At 42.5% G+C, this 25,465-nt stretch overlaps 1 protein-coding gene across 3 annotated transcripts in view; it reads left to right on the plus strand.

Moving 5' to 3' along the window:
- The first annotated feature begins 610 nt into the window (after positions 1-610).
- The window catches only part of kdm4aa (lysine (K)-specific demethylase 4A, genome duplicate a), a 70,109-nt gene continuing 45,254 nt past the window's right edge, over positions 611-25,465 (plus strand). The window contains exons 1-7 of one of the 3 annotated variants that reach the window (XM_080195326.1): positions 611-700; positions 6,497-6,653; positions 13,542-13,717; positions 17,305-17,419; positions 19,387-19,580; positions 22,289-22,338; positions 24,595-24,698. In XM_080195326.1, the coding sequence (XP_080051452.1) occupies positions 6,516-6,653; positions 13,542-13,717; positions 17,305-17,419; positions 19,387-19,580; positions 22,289-22,338; positions 24,595-24,698 (777 nt within the window). In that variant the 5' untranslated portion in view covers positions 611-700; positions 6,497-6,515. Of the gene's footprint in view, positions 701-4,195; positions 4,281-4,693; positions 4,847-6,496; positions 6,654-13,541; positions 13,718-17,304; positions 17,420-19,386; positions 19,581-22,288; positions 22,339-24,594; positions 24,699-25,465 lie in introns of those variants that run through there. The other 2 variants (XM_080195325.1, XM_080195324.1) reach the window with 2 other exon arrangements.

A 25,465-nucleotide genomic window follows, 5' to 3' on the forward strand; every position in this document is an offset into this window, starting at 1 on the left:
ATTCTTTGACCCTTCGAGCTACAAAAACCTCCCTCCATCCCACCTTTTCCCTCAAGCTTAAGATCCCATCCTCTGCGTAGGGCTGGATTCTGTTACTTGCTCTGTTAAAGGCGTTATAGAGATGCAGGTTGGAGATCTGTAGAATCAAAGTGACAAAGTAACTTAAATGAATGTGTGCTGGTATCAAAGTGACCATCTTTATTATTATGCATTTTAGGCAAACTGAAAGTGGCATTGTAAATAGCGAATTCTGCTATTGCAGCGCCAGCGCCAACGCCAGCCAGTCAGTGCAACAGCAGTAGCATCAGTAGCTCACCTGGCTCCAGCAGCTCCGCCCCCCGGGGGCTCGGGCGGCGGCGGCGGCTCCTCCCCCCCGCAGGCGAGGGCCGGGGATGTGCGGATCGGCACGCGGCCCATGGAAGCCGCAATCCGCGAGCTGATTGGAGAAAAGTCGCCACATGTCGCTTCTGATTGGTGGAGATCCAGTGGGGCGGGATCGGCCCCGCCCTCTGGCTGAGGCCGGGGCAGCCCCGCTCGCTGATTGGTCGATGTTCAACGAGGGTCCATTGGTCGGTCGGCGCAAAGGGAGCTGATTGGCTGAGGACAGAGCGAGGCTCGTGGGGCCGTCGGGCAGTTGAGGGATTGCGGAGAGAACGAAGTGAGCAGATCCGGAATAAGCCGGGAGGTCCGGAACAAACCGGTAAATTCAGTGTAAACAGGGGGATTCCGGCGAAATGTCACCCGATGCTAACGGACTAATTGCTGATTGGTCACTGGAGGAGAAGTGATGTTGATTGGCTGCGCACAGACTAATGGGGTGCGGAGCTGCAGGGTGAATGCTGATTGGTCAGCCTGGGGGAGGGGGCGGGGCCTGGAATTCTCAATTGTCTTCATTATGGAGAGGGAAGATCAAAATAGCCAATCAGAGCCTGGCCTGAGAGACCCATCCACCCAACTTCACCCCAGACCCTATCCCACCCCTCCCAAGACAGTAACCCCACCCACAAGACCCACCCTCCATCCCATCCACCCAACCTCCCTTCAGACACCAACCCCACCCCCAAGACACACCTTCACCCCCCCCCCCCCACCCCGACACTAACCCTACCTCCCCACACCCAACCCCAGACCCACCATCCATCCCATCCAAACCCAATCCCCATCCACCCAACCTCACTCCAGACACCATCCCACCCCCAGACCCACCATCCATCCCACCCAATCCCCAGCCACCCGCCTCACCCCAGACACCAATGCCATCCCCCCAAACATTATCTCCAGACACTAACTCCACCCTCCCAGACACCAACCCCATCTCCCAGACCCACTTTCCATCCTGCCCAAACCTAATCCCCATCCCCCCAGACCCAACCGCAGACTGTTCTGTCAGAGAGTTGGTGCAGACAGTGTAGGGCGAATGGCCTCCTTCGGCACTGTAGGGTTTCTGTGATTTCTGAAAACATCCTTTTTACATCCATCCAGTCATTTCCCCTCATAATCTTATATGTTTCTATTAAGTTGCTACTTACTGTTCTAAACTCCAGTCTAGCCTGTCTAGCCTTTCCTCACGACCAGTGACTCCTCAAGAGTATCTTCTGGTTTTATTTTAAATTTTCAGCACAGGGAGTATTTTGCCTTCACCCAAAAGTCTGCTCCCTATGTCTTAACTGAATGGGACTTGGCACAAATTATCACCTGTGCTCACTTTTGCTGGCACCCGGGCAAGCATTGTCTTGGCTTTAAAGTTCTAACCCTCGTTTTCAAATCCCTCCTTGGCCTTTCCTATCCCTAATCTCCTCCAACCTCTCAATCCTCCAAGATATTGGAGAACAAGTGGCAGAATGCATTACTAGTTGGTTTTAAGTCAGATACCAGAGCGAGGGAGTACTTAGGTTGTTGTTGAGGGTACCAGATGACGGGAAACTGTGTTCCATGAAGATCAGCGCTGAGACCACTGTTGTTCATAATTTACATTAACAATTTGTACCTTGGGATGAAAAATATAATTTCCAAATTTGAGAATGACTCCCAATTGCAGAGCAGGTTGAATGGGCAAATAATTGGCAAATTACTTGCAACAAAAATAAACATGAGGTAGTACATTTTGATAGGAAGAACAGGAAGTCACTTATTATTTAAAAGTTGCAAGCCTAGTTGGCGTACAGGAACAAGGTCTTGGAGGATAAATATACCAATCATTGAGAGTTGCACCACCATTTAGCAAGGCCATGAAGAAAGCAAATCAAACAGTAAGCTTTATTTCTATGTGGATAGAATTGAAAAGTTGAAAAATTATTATCAGAAATTTTGCTAAGTCTGTGTCAAACCTTGGTAAGACCACATACAGTTCTGGTTGCCAAAAATACAAAAGGCATAGAAGAGGGTACAGAGAGGAAGAATTTTAAGCATGATTCCTGAAATGTATGGGTACGCACACGAGGAATGGATTGATAGTCTGGGACCCTAAGAAGGCTGAGTGGTGACCTAATAAAGATCTTTAAAAGTTTTAATAGAATGGATAGAGTGAAATTTTCTTTCTGTGGGGAAGCACGTAACCAGAGGCAATCAGTGCAAGGTCACCAATCAGTCACCAATAAATTGAACAGGGAAGAAACTTCGCTCAGTGGTAGGAATGTGAAGCTTGCCACCATAAGTAGTGGTTAGTGATTGGTACAGCATAGATGCATCTAAGGATAAGCTAGATGAGCATAGAATCCCTACTGTGTAGATGAGGCCATTCGGCCCATCAAGACTGCACCGACTCTCTGACAAGTTTGGTACCCTGGCCATATTCCCTTCATGTGATGGGGAAATTATTTGATTTGTTGTCACATGTATTAACATACAGCGAAAAGTATTGTTTTTTGTGCTCTATACAGACAAAGCATACCACCCATAGAGAAGGAAAGGAGAGAGTGCAAAATGTGGTGTTATAGTCACAGCTTAATGTGAGGTTGGTCCATTTAGAAGCTGACAGCGGCAGGGAAGAAGCTGTTCTAGAAGCTGTTCTTGAGTCGGTTGGTACGTCACCTTAGACTTTGGTATCTTTTTCCCGACAGAAGAAAGTGGAAGAGAGAATGTCCGGGGTGCGTGGATCTTTAATTAAGCTGGCTGCTCTGCTGAGGCAGCAGTGTCGACAGAGTCAATGGATGGGAGGGTGGTTTGTGTGATAGATTGGCTACATTCACGACCTTTTGTAGTTTCTTGTGGCCTTCGGCAGAGCAGAACCCATACCAAGCTGTGATACAACTAAAAAGAATGCTTCCTATGGTGCATCTGTAAGAATGACTAACAGGTTATGATAATAGATTTAGATGGGGAAAGACATTTGAATGGACAAAATATTGTCAGCATTGACAGATAGTGTCATATTTCCAATATGTAACCAAAATATGGTGTTGGACTGGGGTGGGCGCAGTAGGAAGTCTCACAACACCAGATTAAGATCCAACAGGTTTATTTGGTAGCAGAAGCTTTCGGAGCAAGTGAAGAAGGAGTCACTCACCTGATGAAGGAGCAGTGCTCTAAAAGCTTGTGCTACCAAATTAAACCTATTGGACTTTAACCTGGTGTTGTGAGATTTCTTACTGTAACCAAAGTACTGAGTACTGCCGTCTCACAGTGCCTGGGACCAATTTTTGAGTCCAGATGATCCTTTGTCAGAACTTTGCCGAAGTGAGACCCTAAACTCTGGAATTGCTTCACTTAAGCACTGTGTCTCCCCTTCCAACTTCAAGACACTTATCTGATTGAGGAAGGTTTTATCCCTCTGTACTGTTATCTGTTTGTGTCTCAGTTTCTCCTCAGTTGTTTGCTCTGTGAACAGCTCCACAGAGCTTGTTGGTTCATACAAGCTGCTGATTGGCAGCAGTTGGTTTGTGGGGGTTGTTCCCTGATTGGTTGGTAGCGGAGAACCAAGTGCTGATTGGCTGTTCAAGGAGAATCGGGCTGGGGCTGATTGGATACTGTCGGACAGGCCTAATTTTGATTGGCTGGTAGTGGTATTCCAAGGATCTGATTGGTTGGAATCGGGGAGCGGGGCTCTGATTGGTTGGAATTGGAGAGCGTGCTCTGATTGGCCTGTGGCGGTTCCTGCCTTGGGGGATCGGGACGCTGATTGGCTGGTATCCGAGCACGGGGTCCTGATTGGCTGGGGTTAGTTGGAAAGGGGCGGGTGGAAATGTCATTTTTTGAACAGATGCAGACGGGAGGCGCCGCTTGGGAGTGAGGGGAACAATCGGTCCCCACAGAGCGTGTGGAGGGGTTTAAGGGACTCTGAGGTCGGTCTCCCGCCATCACCCCCGCTTCTCCACTGTTATTATCGGGTTACTGTTGATTTCCGGTTGTGGTAACTCGCAACGATTGAACTTAGTGGAACAATGGGCTGTGAGTGACGGACCGATTGGCCAATGGGCATTGAACGACTGGCCGATTGGCCAATAGGCATTGAACGACAGGCCGATTGGCCAATGGGCAGTGAGTGACAGGCTGATTGGCCAGTGGCGTGTGAATGACAGGCCGATTGGCCAATGGGCCTGTGAGTGACAGGCCGATTGGCCGATGGGCCTGTGAGTGACAGGCTGATTGGCCGTTGGGCTGTGAGTGGCAGGCCGATCGGCCAATCGGATGGATGGAGCGGCCTTGTTGTGAGGTGCTGTGTACCGGGTTGTCCAATAGGAGAGGCGGGGCCGGAGGTGGGGAGTCGGGCTTTGGTTGAGGTGCTCGGTCGGCCGCTGGCTACCGAGTCCGGGCCCGAGGGTGCGGTACAGGGCAGGCCCGGGCTGTTCACCAGGACACTGTCGCCAATTCCCGGGGAGAGAGTAAGGGAGGTGCCGGCCGGGCCCAGGTGACAGCTTTCGTCAAACAATGGAGAGAGAGAGCGCGGGCCCCGTCCCCACCCCCTCCCTCTTCCCCCAGCGGCCACAAAGGGAATTAGGGCAGCGATTTAAAGAGCAACCCGCCTGGAGGATGCTTCCCCCGGCCTCGGCCCAGACCCGGCCGTCCGCAGAGCTGCGGCTCGAGCGGCGATGGGAAGCTGGAAGACGAAGCGGAGGGGTTACAATCCCGGAGTGGGTGGAAAGTGAAAATGAAAGCGGCTGCGGGGCGGGGGGGTGAGAGAGCGGCCCGGAGACAAAGGGAGAAGCAATTCTCCCCCCCCCCCCCCCCCTTTCCTGGGGTCAGGGTTTAACCCCCCCCCCCCCTTTCCTGGGGTCAGGGTTTAACCCCCCCCCCCTTTCCTGGGGTCAGGGTTTAACCCCCCCCTTTCCTGGGGTCAGGGTTTAACCCCCCTGTTTCCCGGGGTCAGGGTTTAACCCCCCCCCCCCCCCCCCCCCCCCGGTTTCCCGGGGTCAGGGTTTAACTCCCCCCCCCCGGTTTCCCGGGGTCAGGGTTTAACCCCCCTCCCCCCCCGGTTTCCCGGGGTCAGGGTTTAACCCCCCTCGCCCCCGGTTTCCCGGGGTCAGGGTTTAACCCCCCTCCCCACCCCCCCCGGTTTCCCGGGGTCAGGGTTTAACCCCCCTCGCCCCCGGTTTCCCGGGGTCAGGGTTTAACCCCCCTCCCCACCCCCCCCGGTTTCCCGGGGTCAGGGTTTAACCCCCCTCCCCCCTGGTTTCCCGGGGTCAGGGTTTAACCCCCCTCCCCCCCCGGTTTCCCGGGGTCAGGGTTTAACCCCCCCCCCCCCCCCCCGGTTTCCCGGGGTCAGGGTTTAACCCCCCTCCCCCCCGGTTTCCCGGGGTCAGGGTTTAACCCCCCTCCCCCCCGGTTTCCCGGGGTCAGGGTTTAACCCCCCTCCCCCCCAGTTTCCCGGGGTCAGGGTTTAACCCCCCCCCCACATCGGGCTTCAATCCGCCCCACCTCTCTCCAGGGTTCGGGCTCTAACCTTTCTCTCCGGGATCAGGTTCTACACCTCCTCCATTGCAGTCAGTCAGGCTGGATCAGCTCCCTGGTTGACACTATCTGCATTCCTGTTTTCTGTCAAATGGAAACTTGGTTTGCAATTTACATCCTGCCACAATGTTTTCTTTTTGATTGTTTCTAGTTTTCTTTGCTTAAGAATCGCACAAAGTTTAAATTTTTCTTTTAACCATTGCGGTACTTTTGACAGTGCATTGAATTAATTTTTGCTTTGATCTTTATATTAGCGAAGAATCTCCAGTAAATTATTAACGTATTCTTTTAATTTCTTCCGGAAATCTGATATTCCCCGCGTGTCTGTTATCCGTGGCTCCCTCCTTGAGAGTGATCAGATATGTATATATAATTTCCAAACAATGCACTGATTCGCTGTCTGAATTATACAATCAATGTTGTGCTTGGACTTCCATCAATTTTATGGGTCCTGTACTAGTGGAACACCTTGCTATAATTTGGTATACACTGATGAGGGAAACCTTGCCTTGAAATGCTCCTGGTCATTTTATTGCATGGTCCTTATTAATATTTTTAAAATGCATCTTGGGTTGCAAAATATCAATTTGTGTAAACATTTGCATTGCAGGTGATTGAATTTGATAATCATGGCGTCAGATTCTGGAATGCCCAATCCCGGTTCTCGGATAATGACTTTTTATCCTACAATGGAGGAGTTCAGAAATTTCAGCCGTTATATTGCGTACATAGAGTCACAAGGGGCCCACCGTCCTGGACTCGCAAAGGTAAAGGGGGATTAGCAGGGTAAATACATGGGGTTATGGGGATAGAGTGGGATTGGGTTTGCGCCAGAAACAGAATCTGAGATTCTATGATTCTAACCTGACAAATGCACATTTATATTGTTTTATTTTTGGGTAATGACTTCTACTGAGTTTCCAGTTCCCAAACACTATTATCCCAAGTTATGAGGCTTGTGACACAGGGAACAGATTTGAGTTTTTGTGATTGCTGTGTCCAGATGTGATTCGCTGACTGCAGTGATCTTTCAGCAACAAGATGCAAGAATGAGTTAGAGGAGAGAAAGGACAAAGGGAATGTGGGGGCCTGGGCTGAATTGTTGGATTTGTGTGGAAGGCAGTGTAAAACTGATGGTATCAGCCCACATATTGGACTGAGGCTCCAGTGGTTGGCATTTCACTCCAAGTGATTTAATTTATTCATTTATTGGGAGTCTGAATTTGAAATAATACTGATCAACATATAAAACCTGCTACTGTTTCCTACTATGAATAAAATGCGCAGTCAAATATGTTCAGTTAACATCTGACCTGACACAGTAAAGCCTGAGTGTCCACAGTTCGGTAGCAACCCTGAGAAGCCAATAATAAACTTATCAATTGTTGGGTTATCTAGTTAAAAGCTTGTTCAATTCTTCACCATCCCTCCTTTTCCATCACGTGCAGTTATTATTTGTAAATCTTGTCACTTCTATTGTTCAGTGTCATTCACTTTACTGTCTTGTATATTATTTTGTAAGCTATTTTTATGTCACCTGTCGCATTTATTTTCACAATTATATATAACTTCTGTTAAGCATCAGATGTAAATAATAGTATTTAGTTGTCTCATAAAATGTAGGCATCTGAAAACAAATCTCTATGTTCCCTGCAAGGTTAAACCTACAGTACTACCTGCAGTGTTTGCTTTCTAATTTAAGGAGGAAAATACTAGCATTAGAGGCAACTCTGCGTAGGTTCGCAAGTTTAATACTTCAAAGTTTATTTATTAGTGTCGCAAGTAGACATGCATTAACACTGCAACAAAGTTACAGTGAAAATCCCCTAGTTGCCACACTCTGTTCGGTTACACTGAGGGAGAATTTAGCATGGCCAATGCACCTAACCAGCACGTCTTTCGGACTGTGGGAGGAAACCTACACAGACATGGGGAGAATGAGTAAACCCTCCGTATAGACAGTGACCCATGTGGGAATCAAACCTGGGTCTTTTGCGCTGTGTGGCTAACCACTGTGCCACTGTGTTGCCCCCATTCCTTGGGATGAAGGTTGGTCTTATGAGAAAGGGTTTAACAGGTCGGGCCTGTACTTATTGGAATTTAGAGGAATGAGACACGATCTTACTGAAACGTAAAGTTTTGATGGGGCTTCCCCTCTACCGCGGCTACGTTCGCGGCCAGGTGTCCCTGGAGAGGGAGCATGTGGTGGCCACGGGCACAGTCGACACATTTCGTGCCCATTGGGCACCGCAGGGGCTGAGGTGCGTTATAGACCCCGACAATCACAGTTTGATTTGATGTGTCTTAAGTTTCCTTTGTACTTTTGTATTTGTTTGGGCTGTTCCCCTTCCTTTTGGGGAGCTGTCCCTTTTATTTTGTTCCAGTTTAATTTGAGTTTGTTTATTTTGTTTGACCTTAAAAGAGGACAAGGTTGATGCTGAAATGCTGTTATGAGAAGCCTCGAATTCAGGGGCATAGTTTCAAAATAAGGGATGTCCCATTTAAGGTGGAAATGAGGAGGAATTTCTTTGAGGGAAATTAGTATGTAGAATCCTCTGACCCAAACTCCACTGCTCTCTGGGGTAATGAATATATTCATGGTTGAGTTGGACAAATTTTTGATTGACAAGGAAGTTGAGGGTTATGGGTGGTATGGCAGGAAAGTGGAGTTGAAGCCACAGTCAGACCAGCCGTAATCTGTTGAATGACTGAGCAGGCTCGAGGGGCCAAATGGTCCATTCCTGCTCCTAGTTCTTAGTGCCATCGTTACAGCTGCCTGTGACCTGTTAACACACAATACAGTTGCATCTTGGAGGTTTTACACCATGGTTAACTGCCACCTCACCAACCCCCAGAATAGATCTTTGTGATGCCTCACCAACCCCCAGAATAGATCTTTGTGATATAATTTTATAATGCACACCCAAACAAATCCAGCATTATTTAGCAACACCAACAAGGATGACATGCAAAACTATTTTAAATGAAATATCAGAACTTGCCATTTTTCAATTTTGATATGTCTCCAGTTTGATCAACTATTTTATAAAAAGTTTTTCAAAATGTGCCATCATTACTAATACTGCAATAGTTTTGTTACTGTTTAATATTTTGAAACTAAGCAATATGGTGAATTAAGCATTTAGTTGATTTATGAAATTAAACTCAAACATCCTGAATCTCATCAGTTAGAATCACAAAATCATACAGTGCGGAAGAGTCCCTTTGAACCATCAAGTTTGCACCAACATGTGACGAACACCCCACCTAATCCATTTACCAGCACTTGTGCTCATCCAGGTAGTTCTTAAAGAATGAGGTAATTTGCCTCTACCATCCTCCCAGGCAGCACATTCCACATTGTCACCACATTCCCACTAAACCTCCTACCCTTCACCTTGAATCTGTGCCCCCTTCTGACTGACCCTTCAACTAAGGGGAACAGCTGCTGCTTATCAGCTCTGTACAAGCCCCTCATAATCTTGTACACCTCGATCAGATCGCCCCTCTGTCTTCTCTGCAACAAAAACAACCCAAGCTTATCCAACCTGTCTTGATAACTTAAATGTTCCATCCCAGACAGCACTCTGATGAATCTCCCCTGCATCCCCTCCAGTGCATTCGTATTCTTTCTGTAATATGGTGACCACAATTGTGCACAATTTAGTGTGGCCTCGCCAAAGTTCTGTACAACTTCAGCATGACTTCCCTGCTTTTGTAATCAATGCCTTGATTGATAAAGGCAAGTATCCCATATGCTTTTTTCACCACTCTGCTTAGATGCCCTTCTGCCTTCAGAGATCTATGGACAAACACGCCAAGGTCCCTTTGGACCACAGAACTTCTTAGTATCATGCTGTTCATTGAATACTTCCTTGACAAATTACTCCTTCCAAAGTGTATCACCTCACAGTTTGACGCGTAAAGTCCTTCTGCCATTATCTTCCCATTTGATCTTTCCGTCTGTTTCTTCTTGTAGCCCAGGACACTCAGCCTGTTAACCACCCAGCCTATCCTTTTGTCATCCACAAACTTACTAATCCTGCCCCACATAGAAGTCACCTATGTCATTCTTATAAATGATGTAATAGGAGACCCAGCACAAATCTGTGGTATGCCACTGGGCACTGGCTTCCAGTCACTAAAGCAGCCTTCTGTCATCACCCTCTGTCTCCTAGAACTGAGCCAATTTTGCATCTGCTTCATCATATTACTCCCTATCCCATTGCATTTGCCTTTTTTTAAGTGGGACCTTATCAAATGCTTGGCTGAAATCCATATAAACTACATCAACTGACTATCTTCATCTACACACCTGGTCACCACCTCAAAAAATTCAATCAAATTTAATAGGCATGACCTCCCTCTGTCAAAGCTATGCTGACTGTCCCTGATCAAGCTTTGCCTCTCCAAGTGGAGATGGATGCTCTCCTTCAGACATTTCTCCAATAGTTCCTCTACCACTGATGTGAGATTCACTAATCTGTAGTTCCCTGGCTTAGCTCTACGATCCTTCTTAAAAAGCAGAACCACATTAGTTGTTCTCCAGTCATCTGGCACCTTCCCTGTGGCCAGAGAGGAATTAAAAATTTGGTCAGAGCCCCTGCAGTCTCCTCCTTTGCCTCTCACAGCATCCTGGGACACAATTCATTTGGGCCTGGAGATTTATCCACTTTTGAACCTGCCATCATTCCAACAACTTGTCCTTGCTTCTGTCAATTTGCTCAAGAATCTTGCAGTTTCGCTTCCTAAATTCCATATCTTCGTCCTTGTTCTCTTTGGTGAAAACGGATGTGAAGCATTTATTGAACACTCTACCAATATCTTCTGGTTCCACCCACAGATTGGCCTCTTGGTCCTTAATGGGCCTTACTCTTTCCCTTGTTATCCTCTTCCTAGTGGTATACTTGTAGAATGTCTTCGGATTTTCCCTACTTTTATCAGCCAGAGCCTTCTCATATCCTCTCTTTGCTTTCCTTATTGTTTGCTTAAGCTACATGCTGCACTTTCTGTACTGTTAAAGCTTTTTTTAAATTTGTTCACGGGATTTGGGCATCGCTGGCTGGGCCCGCATTTATTGCACGTCCCTGAGAGATATAAGAGGCAGCCACGTTGCTGTGTATCTGGGGTCATGTGCCAGTAAAAAGTCTGACAACACCAGGTTTCAGTCCAACCGATTTATTTGATAGTAAATTCACTAGCTTTCAGGTTAGCCCCTTCGTCAGGTGAATGGAGAGTTCTGGCCTCAGACACCTCCATTCTCTCCATTCACCTGACGAAGGGGCTAACCCGAAAGCTAGTGAATTTACTATCAAATAAATCGGTTGTACTGAAACCTGGTGTTGTCAGACTTTTTACTGTGTTTACCCCAGTCCAACGCCAGCATATCCACGTCATGTGCCAGACCAGGGAAGGATGACAGATCATCTTCTCTAAAAGACATTAGTGAACTATATTGGTTTTTTCAATAATGGTTTCATGGTCATCATTAGACTTTTGATTCCAGATTTTTATTGAATTTAAATTTCACCATCTTCTGCGGTGAGATTCAAACGCAGGTCCCTAGAGCATTGCCCTGAGTCTCTGGATTACTAATCTAGCAAGAATACCAATATGCCTTTGCCATCCCATTTCAACTATCATGGTAATGTGTACAGAGGGTCAAAGCGGCAGTCATTACCATTTAAGCAATTTATGATGAACTCTTGGTACTCATGTTATTTTTGAATGTTTTTTCTTTTGTTTCTCTAGTTTGTTCTTCTTAAATCTTTTTATAAGTTGATGACTCGTGCTGACTGTTGACCAAAAACTTGACTGGACCAGCCATACACACATTGTGGTTACAAGAGTTGTCCAGAAGTTGGATATTAAGTGGCGAGTTATTAGCCACTTGGGTTCTCCTGAGCCTGAATACCTGCAAAGTAACAGTCAGGAGTGTGATGGAAGTCTTCCTATTTGTCTGGAAGAGTGCAGGCTCAACAATTCTAGAAAACTTAACACCATCCAGTGCAAAGTAGCACCCATCCATCATCTTAAACATCCACTTTCTCTATCACTGCTGCAATCTAGCTGCAGTGTTTACTATCTACAAGATGTGCTGCAGCAATTCATCAAGAGTTCTTCATAACTACCTCCCAAATCCTCCTCCTCTTTACTATACAATGGCAGCAGATGCATGGGAACACCATGCAACTTCCCCTCCAATTTGTAAACATTCCAATGTTGCGACATGTTGCTTTTTCTTCATCGTTGCTGGGTCAAGGTCCTGCAATACCCTACTTAACAGTGCTGTGTGCGTGTTTTCACACCACATTGACTGCTGTGGTTTAAGAAGGCAGCTCACCATGACCTCAGGACGACTAGGGATGAACACTAAGCCCACATCCTGTGAATGAATAAGTGGCCATTATTTATTAGTTCATTCAAATGAATGGGCTATTTTACCGAGAAAGTGTTATATATGAGACACAAGTTTATACAATGCATTTGAACCAAGGATTGCCCTATTCTGATCAAGAACCATAGCTATTAATCTTCATTGCCCACCCACTACCTCCAGCTACCTAGAGTTGCTGAGCCACCTGAAGTATCACTTGGGTAACATTGCCTGAGGTTAAGTTTGTCAATGTACCTGATTTGAATGACTTGCTACCGTGACACATGGTGCATTTAATTTGAATGGGCAATGTGTATATCAGCAATTATCTAAAAGTTATTTTCTCGCCAAATTTTTTTTATTCATTGGGAGGTGGGCATCGTTGGCAAGGCCAGTATTTGTTGCTCATCCCTAATTACCCTGGAACTGAGTGGTTCATTGAGGCAATTAAGAGGAAAAGTAGTTTCCTCAGTAGCTGTTGCTCAGTTCCCAAGTAGCTGGGGAATGTGAAGAGAGCTCAATATACGGATTTCCTCCCAGAAACGAAAAATTGCTCATTCTTTTTAAAAATTGTTTCCTGTAGCTTTTCAGATTCTGAAAAGTTTTTTAACCTTGTTTTTCAAGCCTCGAGGCTCTATTTAATGAGCTTTGTTGTATTCAAATCTCATATGTGTCAATTAAACTCATTTTGTGAAGGAGCAGTTCACAATATTGGAATTCCAAGATTCCAAATGGATGCATGTAGCATGAAGCATTCCATGCTGTATTGGGAATAGCTAATTAATGTGCCTTCAGTGGAATAATTTGGAAAGGCGATCGGGATAAATAACTGATGGTATTCCTAAGGTTTGTTGATAAGGATCTTTGTGTCCAGATCACACATTGCTGTTCGAGTGAAAATCTTGGACACCTATTACGCTGTACTTGATGTCCATGTGGGAGTATAGGCATTTTAAAAGCATATTAATGCTAAATGCAGCTGGCATTAAGTCCCACCTATGCTCTAGATTGGCATTTCCAGGTACATATAGCTCCTTTTGCACTGTCAAGATCAGTTATGACCTTAAAGACATGGCTAAAATTAACAGCTGCATATCATAACATCCTTGTCAGGAGCACAATGAGCAAAGCCACAGGACATCTAGTATATTGCAATCCTGTTGACTCTGGTGACCTATTTCTTAAAAAGTTGTGTTGCACAAAACACTACATTTTTGTTTGAAACAAACATTTTGAAGAGTTGTAACTTTACCTGGCTAATTTTCCTTGTCCCCAACAGGTTGTCCCTCCAAAGGAATGGAAGCCTTGTAAGAGCTATGATGTCATTGATGACCTGGTGATTCCAGCTCCTATTCAGCAGGTGGTAACGGGCCAATCAGGCCTCTTCACACAGTACAACATCCAGAAGAAGCCAATCACTGTACGCGAATTCCGAAAAATTGCCAACAGTGATAAGTAAGGAAACCCTTTTCAGTTGCTGCTTGTCACAGTAGATTTAATAAAATCAGTGTGTTGGTTTTAGTTTAATATTATACAATTTGACTAACAACTTTTCTTAGTAGGGTCCAGAATGTGTTTTTGAGGTTTCTCAGGTATCTAGTTTCAGGCACTTCATTTGGCGTCATAATTGAGTTTCCAACTTAAAACTGCAGCTGTGAGTGGTACATCAAATCATAGTATTAGCTTATTATTGAGTGCTTTAGCGTGTCAGTAATGAACAGGAAAGCAGCCAGTAGTTGAGGTGACTTTCACAGGTGGGAAGGTAGCAAACAGAGAAAATGATTGAATAGTATTTGCACCACAGAAACAGGCCATTTGGTTCAACTGGCTTGGTATTTATGCTCCTCACAACCTTCACCCTACCGTCTTTCATTTAATCCTATCTGAAAATCCTCCTTTCTTTCCCCCAGGTATGTAACCTAACTTCCCTTAAAGGCATCTGTTGTAGTTTCCTCAATTACTCAGTGATAGCAAGTTCTACATTTTAACAACTGTGTTTCTCCTGTCATCTTTTTTATTTTTGTAAGTGACCATTTTGTACTCGTGGTCTGTAATTTTTGATTCGCCTACAAGTACGGCTTCTGTATGTCTGCTCTGCCAACCCATTGATGGTTTAAAGTCCCAGCCTGTTCCCTTCTAAAAAAAAAGTCATAACCTATTCAGCTGCTAGATCATTGTAACTTCTTGAATTCTAGTATCATCTTTGTGAATCTGTTTGTCCTTTCATCTGTGTTTCTGTCTCCTTTTTGTAATGTGGAGTTCAGCACCATACAGCAGTCTTCAGTGTAGTCAGTTTACTGTAACTTCCCATTTTTAAATTCTGCTCCTTTAGAAACAAACTCCAGTGCTTTGTTTGGATTGCTACTTTAACCTGTGAGTGCATACCCTTACGTTCCTAGGCTCCTTTACCCCATTCCTCTGAGAAGTATTGGCCACCTTGTTCCTCCTACTAAAATTGCACCACCTCACACTTCATTTATGTTAATATTGATTTGCCATTTGCAGTTGAGTTGTTTTTCTTATATTTGCAATATTCCTCTACATTAATCATATTTAACTAACATTGTTGTCTGCAAATTTTGAAATTGTATTTCCAATTTCTGAGCTCAGATCATTTGCGCACATGATAAACAGCAGTGGTCCCAGTACCAATCCTGACCACCACTTCCTGATTTTTGTCACCAAGTTCTTTTAACCCCAAGGCATTCTTTCCTGTTTTGGAGCCAGCTGGTTTTCCATTCTGCTAATTGTCTCCTCAGTTAATGCACTCTCATAAAATGGACTGGGGAGATGAAGTTGTGGTAACGTCACTGAACTAGTAATCCAGAGATCCAGGTTGATGTTCTGGGGGCATAGGTTCAAATCCCATCATGGGAGCTGGTGGAATTGAAATGCAATTAATTAATAAATCTGAAATTAAAAGCTAATTTCAGAAATGGTGACCATGCAACCATTGTCAATTGCCATAAAAGCCCAATCGGTCACAATATCCTTGTAGGGAATCTGTTGTCTTACCCAGTCAAACTTTACCCAGCAATGTGGTTGACTCTGAGCTGACCTCTGAAATTACCTAGCAAGCTACTCAGTTGTGGCAAATAGGGATAGGGAACAAATGCTGGCTTTGCCAGTGATTCCCACGTCCATGAAACAGTAACAAGAAATGTCATATATTGGGTAGCAGGTTCATACATAGATTCTTCCCAATAGTATTGTTTTTGTGCATTGTAGAATGTTAATGTTCCATTAAACATACATTGTATAATAAACAAATAGCATCTAAAGATACTTCTAAGCATAACACCTAGAGTGAAAATGAATTCCCTGAGGCAGTATTATGAGATAGGATCATGTAAAAATACATGTGGTTTCTTGACTAACAAAGGATGGAGATAATCTCTGCAGTCAGATCTCTTTAGCTGAAATAGGAGATTTTACTATCTTTTCGTGAAATTCGAAAGCTTGACAATGGAATGTCAAAACATTTATGTGGAAAAAATTCAGACTAGAATAAGGAATTTTGTTCAAAGATCTCAAATTCACGAAGTGCTCGAATTTGCTGCACCTCTAGACTTGAAGCGAGTTAAAGCAACACCAATTGAGTCTAGCCTTAGTGATAAAAGTCCTGGAGTTGATATTATTTGAATACAGCCAAGCTGCTTGCACGGTATACAGTGGCTTTGTGGTTTGATGCTCGTGTTAATCTAGTTTTGTCCTGGCCTTGAAATTTAATTGCCTCATTACGCAATCTGGAGTATGTTTTTAGACAGTCTGGCTTATTAAATTGTTGGTTCCATCTCTAACATGGGTAGTGGCAGCAGAGGCAAAGGGAGAGCATTTAACTTAGGTAAATCCAAGGTGCAGCATTTTGATAGATTAAACCACGACAGGACTTAATTAATGGTAAGGCATTGGAGAGCTGTGAACCTTGGAGTACAGGTTCATAGCTCCTTGAAAGTGAAGTCACAGGTGGACAGAGTGGTGAAGAAGGCATTCAGCATGCTTAGTTTCATTGGTCAGAACATTGAATACAGAGTTGGGATGTCTTGTTGAAGTACAAGTCATTGGTGAGGCCATACTTGGAATATTGTGTACAGTTCTGGTCATCCTATTATAGAAAGGTTATAGAAAGATTTAAACTAGAGAGAGTGCAGAAGAGATTTACTAGGATGCTACCAGGACTTGATGGTTTGAGTTATAAGGGGAGACTGGATAAACTGGGACTTTTTTTTTCTGGAGCTTTGGAAGCTGAGGGGTGATCTTGTAGAAGTATATAAAATAATGAGGGGCACGGATCAGCTAGATAAGTCAATACCTTTTCCCAAAAGTAGGGGAATCTGAAACTAGAGAGCATAGGTTTGAGGTGAGAGGGGAGCAATACATCAAGGGTCCAGAAGGGCAATTTTTTTTTCACACAAGGTGGTGATTGTCTGGAACAAGCTGCCAGAGGTGGTAGTAGAAGCATGTACAATTTTGTCTTTTAAAAAGCGTTTAGAAAGTTAATGGTCAAGATGGGTATAAAGGGATATGGGTCAAATGTGGGCAGTTGGGACTAGCTTAGGGGTTTAAAAAAAGGGGCAACATGGACAAGTTGAGCCAAAGGGCCTATTTCCATGCTGTAAAGCTCTATGACTCTGAGTAAGAAATTTGAAGAGTTTTGGGGAAAGGGTTAAAGATGTGTAGTACACTTCTAATTAATGTAAAATTAGTACTCCATTTCTTTAATTTTAAGAATGAAAACATCATTAATTATATTAATTTCTAAGTAGATTTATTGGGTAAGTACTGTTAAAGCTATTGCTGAAGTTTCTATGATTTTATTGCTCCTAATGTTACTTTTTTAATGGGGTACGAGCTTAAAAACCTGGGAGGAGAGAATAATTTATCTGGATTCACCAGCGCTAAGAATTCAAAATAAATATTTGAAATGTGCTATTCCTGCTCTACAGTTGAGTTGACAAACTCTAGAAATCAAGCTTAACTCACTTCTCAACCAAATTCAATTATTCAATTTTTTTTGACTGTTAATTATGTTCCTCTTTAAGATACTGCACCCCTCGCTATTCAGACTTCGATGATCTGGAGCGCAAATATTGGAAAAATCTCACCTTTAACCCACCAATCTATGGTGCAGATGTCAATGGTACATTGTATGATGAGGTAAGGCATAAATTAATCTTGTGTTTTCATTATTCCCAGATGTTGTGGTCTTGCTTCATTTTGCCCCAGTTTCTCCCCCTTCTTGCTCCTGGAAATGTTTTTAAACTGAATGGATTCCAAGCATTGCATAGCCTGCTGTGTATTTTGTAATATAACTAGAATTGATGAGAAGTGTCATTTCCTAAATCAGACTTGGTGCTTGAGGATGAGTGGCATTAAATTTTAGTTTAATGGTTCAGTAGGATCATACAGAGTAGAAGGACGCTATTTGGTCCATTGTCCTGTGTCAGTTCTTTCTAAAAGAGCTACCAATTAATTCTTCTCCCCTGTTCTTTCCCTATAGTACTGCTAATATTTCCTTTTTAAGAGCATTTCTACTTCCCTTTTTGAAAGTTGCTGTGGTGGCAGGTTGCTGTCACCACCCTTTCAGGCAGAGTATTCAAGGTCATAACAGTAACAATAAGTTCTCTTCGATTCCATCCAGACTTTTTTGCTAATTATTTTAAATGGGTGCTCTCTGTTTACTGACCCTCCTGTCATTGGAAAAGGTGTTCATAATTTTGAGACCAGTCCCAGCTTCTCCAATCAAAAGAGAAAATGCTGGAAAATCTCAGCAGGTTTAGCAGCATCTGTATGGAGAGACGGAAGCTGGCATTTCGAGTCCAGATGACCCTTTGTCAAAGCTCATTTTGACAGAGGGTCATCTAGACTCAATGTCAGGTTGCTTCTCCTTCCAGATGTTGCCAGTCCTGCTGAGATTTTCCTTTGTGGTTTCAGATTCCAGCATCTGCAGCAATTTGCTTTTATCCAGCTTCTCCAATCTTCAGGTAACTGAAATCCCTCAATGGTGCCATTCTAGTAAAGCTAACGGGAGATGATTTCACTCATGCCCACTCATTGTGGTATGTTTTTTCATAACTCCAATTAGATCAGCATAAAACTTCAAGGATTGTGGTTTTTGAATATTCCCACTCTTTAATTCTTCAATTTTTATTTTTTAAATTCTCGTTGTCCACCCAGCTTTCTCTGCTCCAATGCCTTAATTCTCCTTTGTTTCCCTGTTAGTTGAACTTTGGTACTTTAGATGCATAAGATGTTGCTGCTGCTTAGTTTAAGCTTTCTCCTTGCTTCATTATTTTTGTTTGAATTGATTTGCCAGATAGAATCTCTAAAATATAGAAGGAGGCCATTTGGCCTATTGAGCCTACACCAACAACAATCCCATCCAATCCCCATAACCCAACATACTTACCCTGCTAATCTCCCTGAAACTAGGGTCAATTTAGCATGACCAGTCAACCTTACCCACACGTTTTTGGACTGTGGGAGGAAACAGGAGCACGCGGAGCAAACCCATGCAGATGCAGGGAGAATATGGAAACTGCACACATACGATGAGATAAGCCAGGAATCGAACAGGAGTCCCTGGTGCTGTGAGGCAGCAGTACTAAAGCACTGTGCCACCCCAGCTGTTTATATAATTCTTCCACAGTGCACCATAGTGACTGATTGCACCTTCACTAAATTTAGAAATGCCTGGACCTCCATTTTGTAACCTCCAGTTAAAATCGGATACATGCTGATTGAAGAGTAGCAGATATAGGATTGTATCTCTTTATTCAATGGTTCATTTGTATAGTTATTGAGAATGAATACATTGCTTGTATCTCAAGTCTTTTGACAAAAGGTTACTGCGTCATGATAGCTCCGTTTTTTTTCTTACTCGTGGGTGAACTTAATTTTCCAAGACACTTTGCTTGCAGGGAGTATGGGAGATGATTGGGGTGTAATGGTTGCTTTGTGATATAAGGAAAAAAGATGGGATTATTTTTGGACTCTCGTTTCCACAAGAGTAAATTAATGTGCTTATTTAATTTCTTTGTGAGCAATCTTACATTTTGCACATTTGCCAGATGCTGTATTTGTTAAAATATTTTGCTTACAGAAACAATTTTCTGTTTGTTTAGGGTGTGTCTGAATGGAACATTGGGCACTTGAACACTATCCTGGATGTGGTCGAAAAAGAGAGTGGTATCACAATTGAAGGTGTCAATACACCATACCTGTATTTTGGGATGTGGAAAACCACCTTTGCTTGGCATACTGAGGACATGGATCTCTACAGCATTAACTACCTGCACTTTGGCGAACCCAAGTCCTGGTAACAGGCTCAGAATTTTCTTGCACTCTTCGTGTATCTGAATGCAATGGCCGGAATTCTCCAACCTTGCCCGAGGCTGGGATTCTCTGTTCCCACTGCAGTCAATGGAGTTTTGGCTGAGTATCTAATTCCCAAGGGCGGGAAGAATGAGATCGGAGAATCCTGGCCTCTTTCCTGGGTTTAAAATGTGTTATCGTGGAATAACATAAACAGTTTAATACTTAACTAATCATTTTAGCACGTGAAGTCAACAGCTCCTTTATTGTCGTAGTATGCAACCACAGTGATGACTGAAGTCGAACTAGAGGGATCTTTATCTTTTTATTGTCAGGTGACTCCTATGTTACTGTGGTGCTCCAAGTTAAATCTATGGGGTTCCAAGTAGAAATGAACTGAGCTATTTTAGGGAGGGGATAAAAGGAGGAGGTGATTTTGATATTCAATCACTGAATAAAGAACAAAGAAAAGTACAGCATAGGAACAGGCCCTTCAGCCCTCCAAGCCTGCACCGATCTTGATGTCTGCCTAAACTAAAACACTGTGCACTTACGGAGTCTGTACCCTTCCATTCCTAGCCTATTCATCTATTTGTTTAGTTGCTCCTTAAATGACAATATCATACCTGCTCCCACCACCTCCCCAAGCAGCACGTTCCAGACATTCTCCACCCATTGTAAAAACAAAACTTGCCTCGCACATCTCCTCTGAACTTTTTCCCATGCACCTTAAACCTGTGTCTCCTAGTACTTGACTTTTTTTACCCTACTTTTTTCACTGCTTGATTTATATTTCCTGCTGATTTCGTATTCATACATATGCAAAATAAATAGAAAAACTATTAAGACATGCAGCTAAATGAAAAAAATAAAGTCTTGATTTTCTAACGCCTTTCCAACCACATTGCCCTGAGGTGTCTCTTGGCCAGTTAACAACTGTAGCCGCTGTTATGTAGAAAGTGCAGCAGTCAATTAACGCACAGCAACAGGCTAAACAACTAGTTAATGTGCTTCTGGTACTTTTGGCAAATGTTGCTCAGGACATTGGGACCACTTTGTGTTAAAAAACCAGCCCCCGATCTAGATGTTGTTTGCAGTGTGCCTTGCGAAATAGAGTTTGTGAAAACGTGTCTCCTCTGACCTGTTGAGCGACATGTGTAAGGACCGTGGGTCTTGAAATGTGGATAGACTATTTTGTCTTTGACGTCTCTTGAGTTGACCTTCAACTTAGCTAGAAATGGATATAGAATGATGAATGAACAAGGATGGCTGTACAATCCACTTCTAGAGCTCTGATTATGTGCCCACAGCAACAAAGATATTTGAAAAATATTTATTAAAAAAATGAAATGTATGAATGGCAGTTTTCACAATGAAAAACAATGCAAGATGTACTGGAAAATGTGGTGATGGGGATGCATTTTTGCAGATGTTTAAGTTTAAAGTTCAACATTTACCTACAATTTTAAGAGGTCTGCTTCTGCAGGATAGGCCCGTGATTGTCAAATGTCCCCATTTCAACTGAGTGAGCTGCATTGTGGCATCTGCTTCCTGATTGTTGAAGTTAAGTGAAGGATCTAGTTTAAATGTAATTAATGCAAGGTCTGTGTGTAATACCAACATGGACTCTTTTTCAGCACCAAAGTCATCTATCAGGAAATCTGGTGGTCGCAGACCTGCTTTCTTGAGGCCTGTCTGCAAAATTCCACATCCTGTCTAGATCATGGATGGTTTACTTCACTGTTCCTGAAGTTTGTGTTGAGCCTGCGTTCAGAAGTGCACAACGTTCGCAATGGAGTGGTCAGAGTGGAAATGAAATTCACGGAGCTCAGGGTCACCCTCGTGTACAGAATATAGATTGTTGATGAACTGTTCACCCGTTGGGTGTTTGTTCGGGTCAATGTAGATGACAGAGTGCTAAGATGGCAGAGGGGTAAAACAAGTGGAGTTTTTACTTGGTGTTGGCTGTGTTATTTCTTACTGTCAAGTACTTGATATTGACGGGATAGTCGGTGTGAAAACTTTGCATTGACATCATGCGCTGTGCTGACTAATTTTCATGTGGAGATTTGACAGAGATGTTCAAAATCATAAAGGGTCTAGGCAGACAAGATAGAAATTTCCTATTGGCAGAAGTTTTGAGAACCAGAGGATGAAGATTTAAGGTGATTGACAAAAGAGTCAAAGGAAACATGAGAATTCTTCTTTAATGCAGCAAGTGGTTAGGCTCTAGAGTGCATTGCCTGAAAGTGTCATGGAGATAGATTCTGTCATGAATTTCAAGGGGAATTGGATGTGCATCTGAGGAGAGGAAAGGGCAGTGAGGTGGAACTAGCTAAATTATTCTTGTAGAAAACCAAAATAGACCCAATGGGCTGAATGGCCTCCATTGCTGGAACCATTCCAGGATTCTGAGCGAATAATGAAAGCCAATCGTTTATTCAAAAAAAAAATCTGGTTAATTAAATTAAAATACATTTTTATTAATTTTTTCTGGATGACTTTTATTGCCCCTCTTGAAACAAGAGCATAATTTGATGGTGAGCTATATTAGACAACTTATACCATGGCTTGTTCCATGGAAAGTCAGGGCAGACAATTTCATATTGTCGTTTCTGTCAGTGGTGGAATTGTGCTGCTGCAGATGTCATTGCGTCTTTCAGAATGGTAGTGCCCAAAAAAGGCATTTCTGACATGTAGTCGTTCTTGCAGGTATACTGTTCCTCCAGAGCATGGAAAACGACTGGAACGCTTGGCTAAAGGTAAAGAATTACATTATAATCTGTTTGATATTTGTTTTAATTTCTGCATTGAAATAACTTGATAAGTTAAGGCCAGGAGAGAATTTTCTGTTGAATGTACTCCCTAGTTTTATAATTGGTAAGGAGATTGCTGCAGGGAAGAAATATTGCACGGGTTTTGTTTGATCTCCATTTAAGCTATTATGAAATTTCTTACTAATATGAACACGGAAACAAGATTACATTTTATTCTGTGCTGGTAACTTTGTGACATCTCTTTGGTGTGCCCTTGAACTTTTTTGGAATTGAAAGCAGCTGCGACGTGAACAATTCTGAGGTCCAGTTGAGCATCCTGATCTTTTGGCTCCAGATTTAAGTTGTCTTTCTCATTATTTACAACACCAGAATCACCTGCATCCCTCTGCCCCACCATTTTTCCTCCAATATAGTCACTTCAGAATCTGTCCAGTTGATCACCAGTTATGAGGTGAAATAAGATTTTCTCTCCAACATAGAGTCTATGAATTTATAAGATTTTTTTTTTTGAAAAGAAACTATATGCCCTTTCTTTACTCCTCTGGCCTCTGTCCTTCTCGACGGAACAACCTTCTTGAACCTAGCCAAACAAAACTTTTCTGGATGTGTAGAATCCTGACATTTGGAACTCTTGTATTCCTGGATGACTTCCTCTGATGACAATTGTAGGGACACATTCTGGAATGGTTCCAGTTTGAGTTGGTGTTTTCTACTGGCCTGGAGTCAGATGCACAGCTGCCCACTCCACAGAGACTCCAGTCTCACCACCTAATTTGTGCTCTTGACATAAAAGGGTTTGAGTAACCCGTTTACTGTAACATTCTTCATTGCCATCTTTGATTTAGGTCTCTTTATTTGTGTGTTCTCAAATTTGGTCATTTAGGATTAGTTGATTGCTCAAGTCCTTGGAAGATTCTGATGAGTAATTTAATTCAACTATTCCTTATTCTTTAGTTCTACTTTGCTTTGCTTTAAGTTGCACAAGTGTATGGGTTCACAACAAAAAGTGGCAGGAAATGTTACGCAGTGGGGAATGCAAACAAACAAGTCAGACCTTTACTGTGTGAGGAATCTATTTAATTTCAATACTCTTCCCAGATACTTCCAACTCTTGTTCACGGAAGTGTGACGAAAGTACAACATGAAAACAATGTGGCTACAAACATTAGTATGCGTTATTTATGTTGTACTTTCTGTAATTTTATCATTGAGCAATATCACTGGTGATCAAAATCAGATCAAGTCCACAGTCCCCGAATCACATATTGCTACTTAACACCATTGTGGGAATGTTATCACCAGAGAGCAGGAGCAACTCTTGAAGAAAGCCTAACAACACTACCTTGTGTTATGTAGGACATGTAATAAACATGACATTGTCAACATCTCCCATATCACAAATAAATGGTTTTTAAAAAAATGCATCAATTTTTACTGCTTCATCATATGAAAACCATGGAGAACTGACAATATCTCGACTGAACCCACAAATGCTTCATCGGTCATCAAGTAGCAAGCCACTCAAGAATGAGAATCAATGAAAAATAAGTTGACCTTTAGTTCATTTTTCTCCACATTTTTAAATATCCAACATTTAAAATATCAAATTATATTCTACATAATTAAACTTGCATATGAAATTTGCTTTGTGTGTCATTATAGTCATCATTATTTGGAAGGTCGATCTCTCAAAGACCTGAGTCTTTACATATTCCTTTATGCTGGGATTTGAATTCCTTTCCTGGTCTCTCTTTCATTGGTGCATTGGACCTTAACTGTCAGAGTAAATGTATTAAACAGTTTTTGTTTTAAATGTGGCCACATGCAGGGACGCAGTATCTGATTTTCTAATAATGTTTAAACACAATTATTTATTTGCAGTAGAAAACAATTATTGTTTAACGTGGGTCTTCTAATAACATTTTTCTTGCATGACAATTTTCCTCATCACAATCTATAGGAGTAGTAAAGTTTAAAATGAGTGAAAATCAATTTTCAAACTGTTATTAGAAAATGTTTATTGAAATAATGTTACTTGTTGGAATGATTTAACAGATGAATTATTGGAATTGAGTAATAGGGAGTTCAAGATGCATTTGGATGCTAGGTTGGAGAAAAACTGGAGTGATGTGAGAAAGTCAATGAGTCAAATAGCCTTTTCTTCTCCTTGATTTTTGTCTTGTTTAGTAAATGATTTGTGAGATGAACAGTCTTAAGTCTTACTGAGTATTTTTTTAATAGGCTTTTTCCCAGGAAGTGCTCAAAACTGTGAAGCTTTTCTGAGGCATAAGATGACCTTAATATCCCCCTCTATTCTCAAGAAATATGGAATCCCATTTGATAGGGTATGTATCTAATGCTATTGAGACATGTACAATCATCGCCCAAGCAATTCTTAGGCTGGCATGTTTATTTTCATTGATATTGTACAGATGGGGGTTAATGTCTGTGCTGCACTCTTTCATGGCAGACTTCATTTCAACCAATTTGCTGTTGAATTTGCTGATCAAAAGCAACCAGTGAAGTAAGATTACAAACCAACACTGACTATGATAGCCAAAAACCTATCATGCAATAACTCTTATTGATTTCTTGAGGTGTTTGAAATGTTGAATGTGTAGAACAGACGAATGTATTCAAGTGCAACAAAATCTTCAAAGTAAATCACATGATTATGTGCAAGGTTTAATAATTTTAGGCTAGCTCAAATAAAAGTAAATTATTTTTCCTAAATGTTGTAGTCTACTCCAGTTATTGGACTGTGGAAGCTAATTGTAAAATAACTTGGTTCCAGAAGTCTTCATCTGAAAACTCTTTCTCACCCAGTATCAATTTCTGTATTATTTGAAGAAAGAAATACTTGTCCTTAAAATAATTTGGTTATCTGTTTTTGAACAAGGGGTTAATAATGGGGTAGATGTATTTATCATGTATACTTAGTGCTCTTGTTATCTAGATACTACATTTAAATACCTTGTTTCTTCTAAAAAATCCCCATAAGAAATTATTGAGAGAGTTTTCACATTTTAATTCCTTTTAAAGCATTTGTTTTACCGGTGTTTATAGGTTACTTACACTTTGTCTTATTGTCACCAGTACAGCAGTTGGTTGA

The sequence above is a fragment of the Carcharhinus amblyrhynchos genome, chromosome 9, assembly GCF_965287045.1.
Source record: "Carcharhinus amblyrhynchos chromosome 9, sCarAmb.v2.hapA, whole genome shotgun sequence".
Classification (NCBI taxonomy): Eukaryota; Metazoa; Chordata; class Chondrichthyes; order Carcharhiniformes; family Carcharhinidae; genus Carcharhinus; species Carcharhinus amblyrhynchos.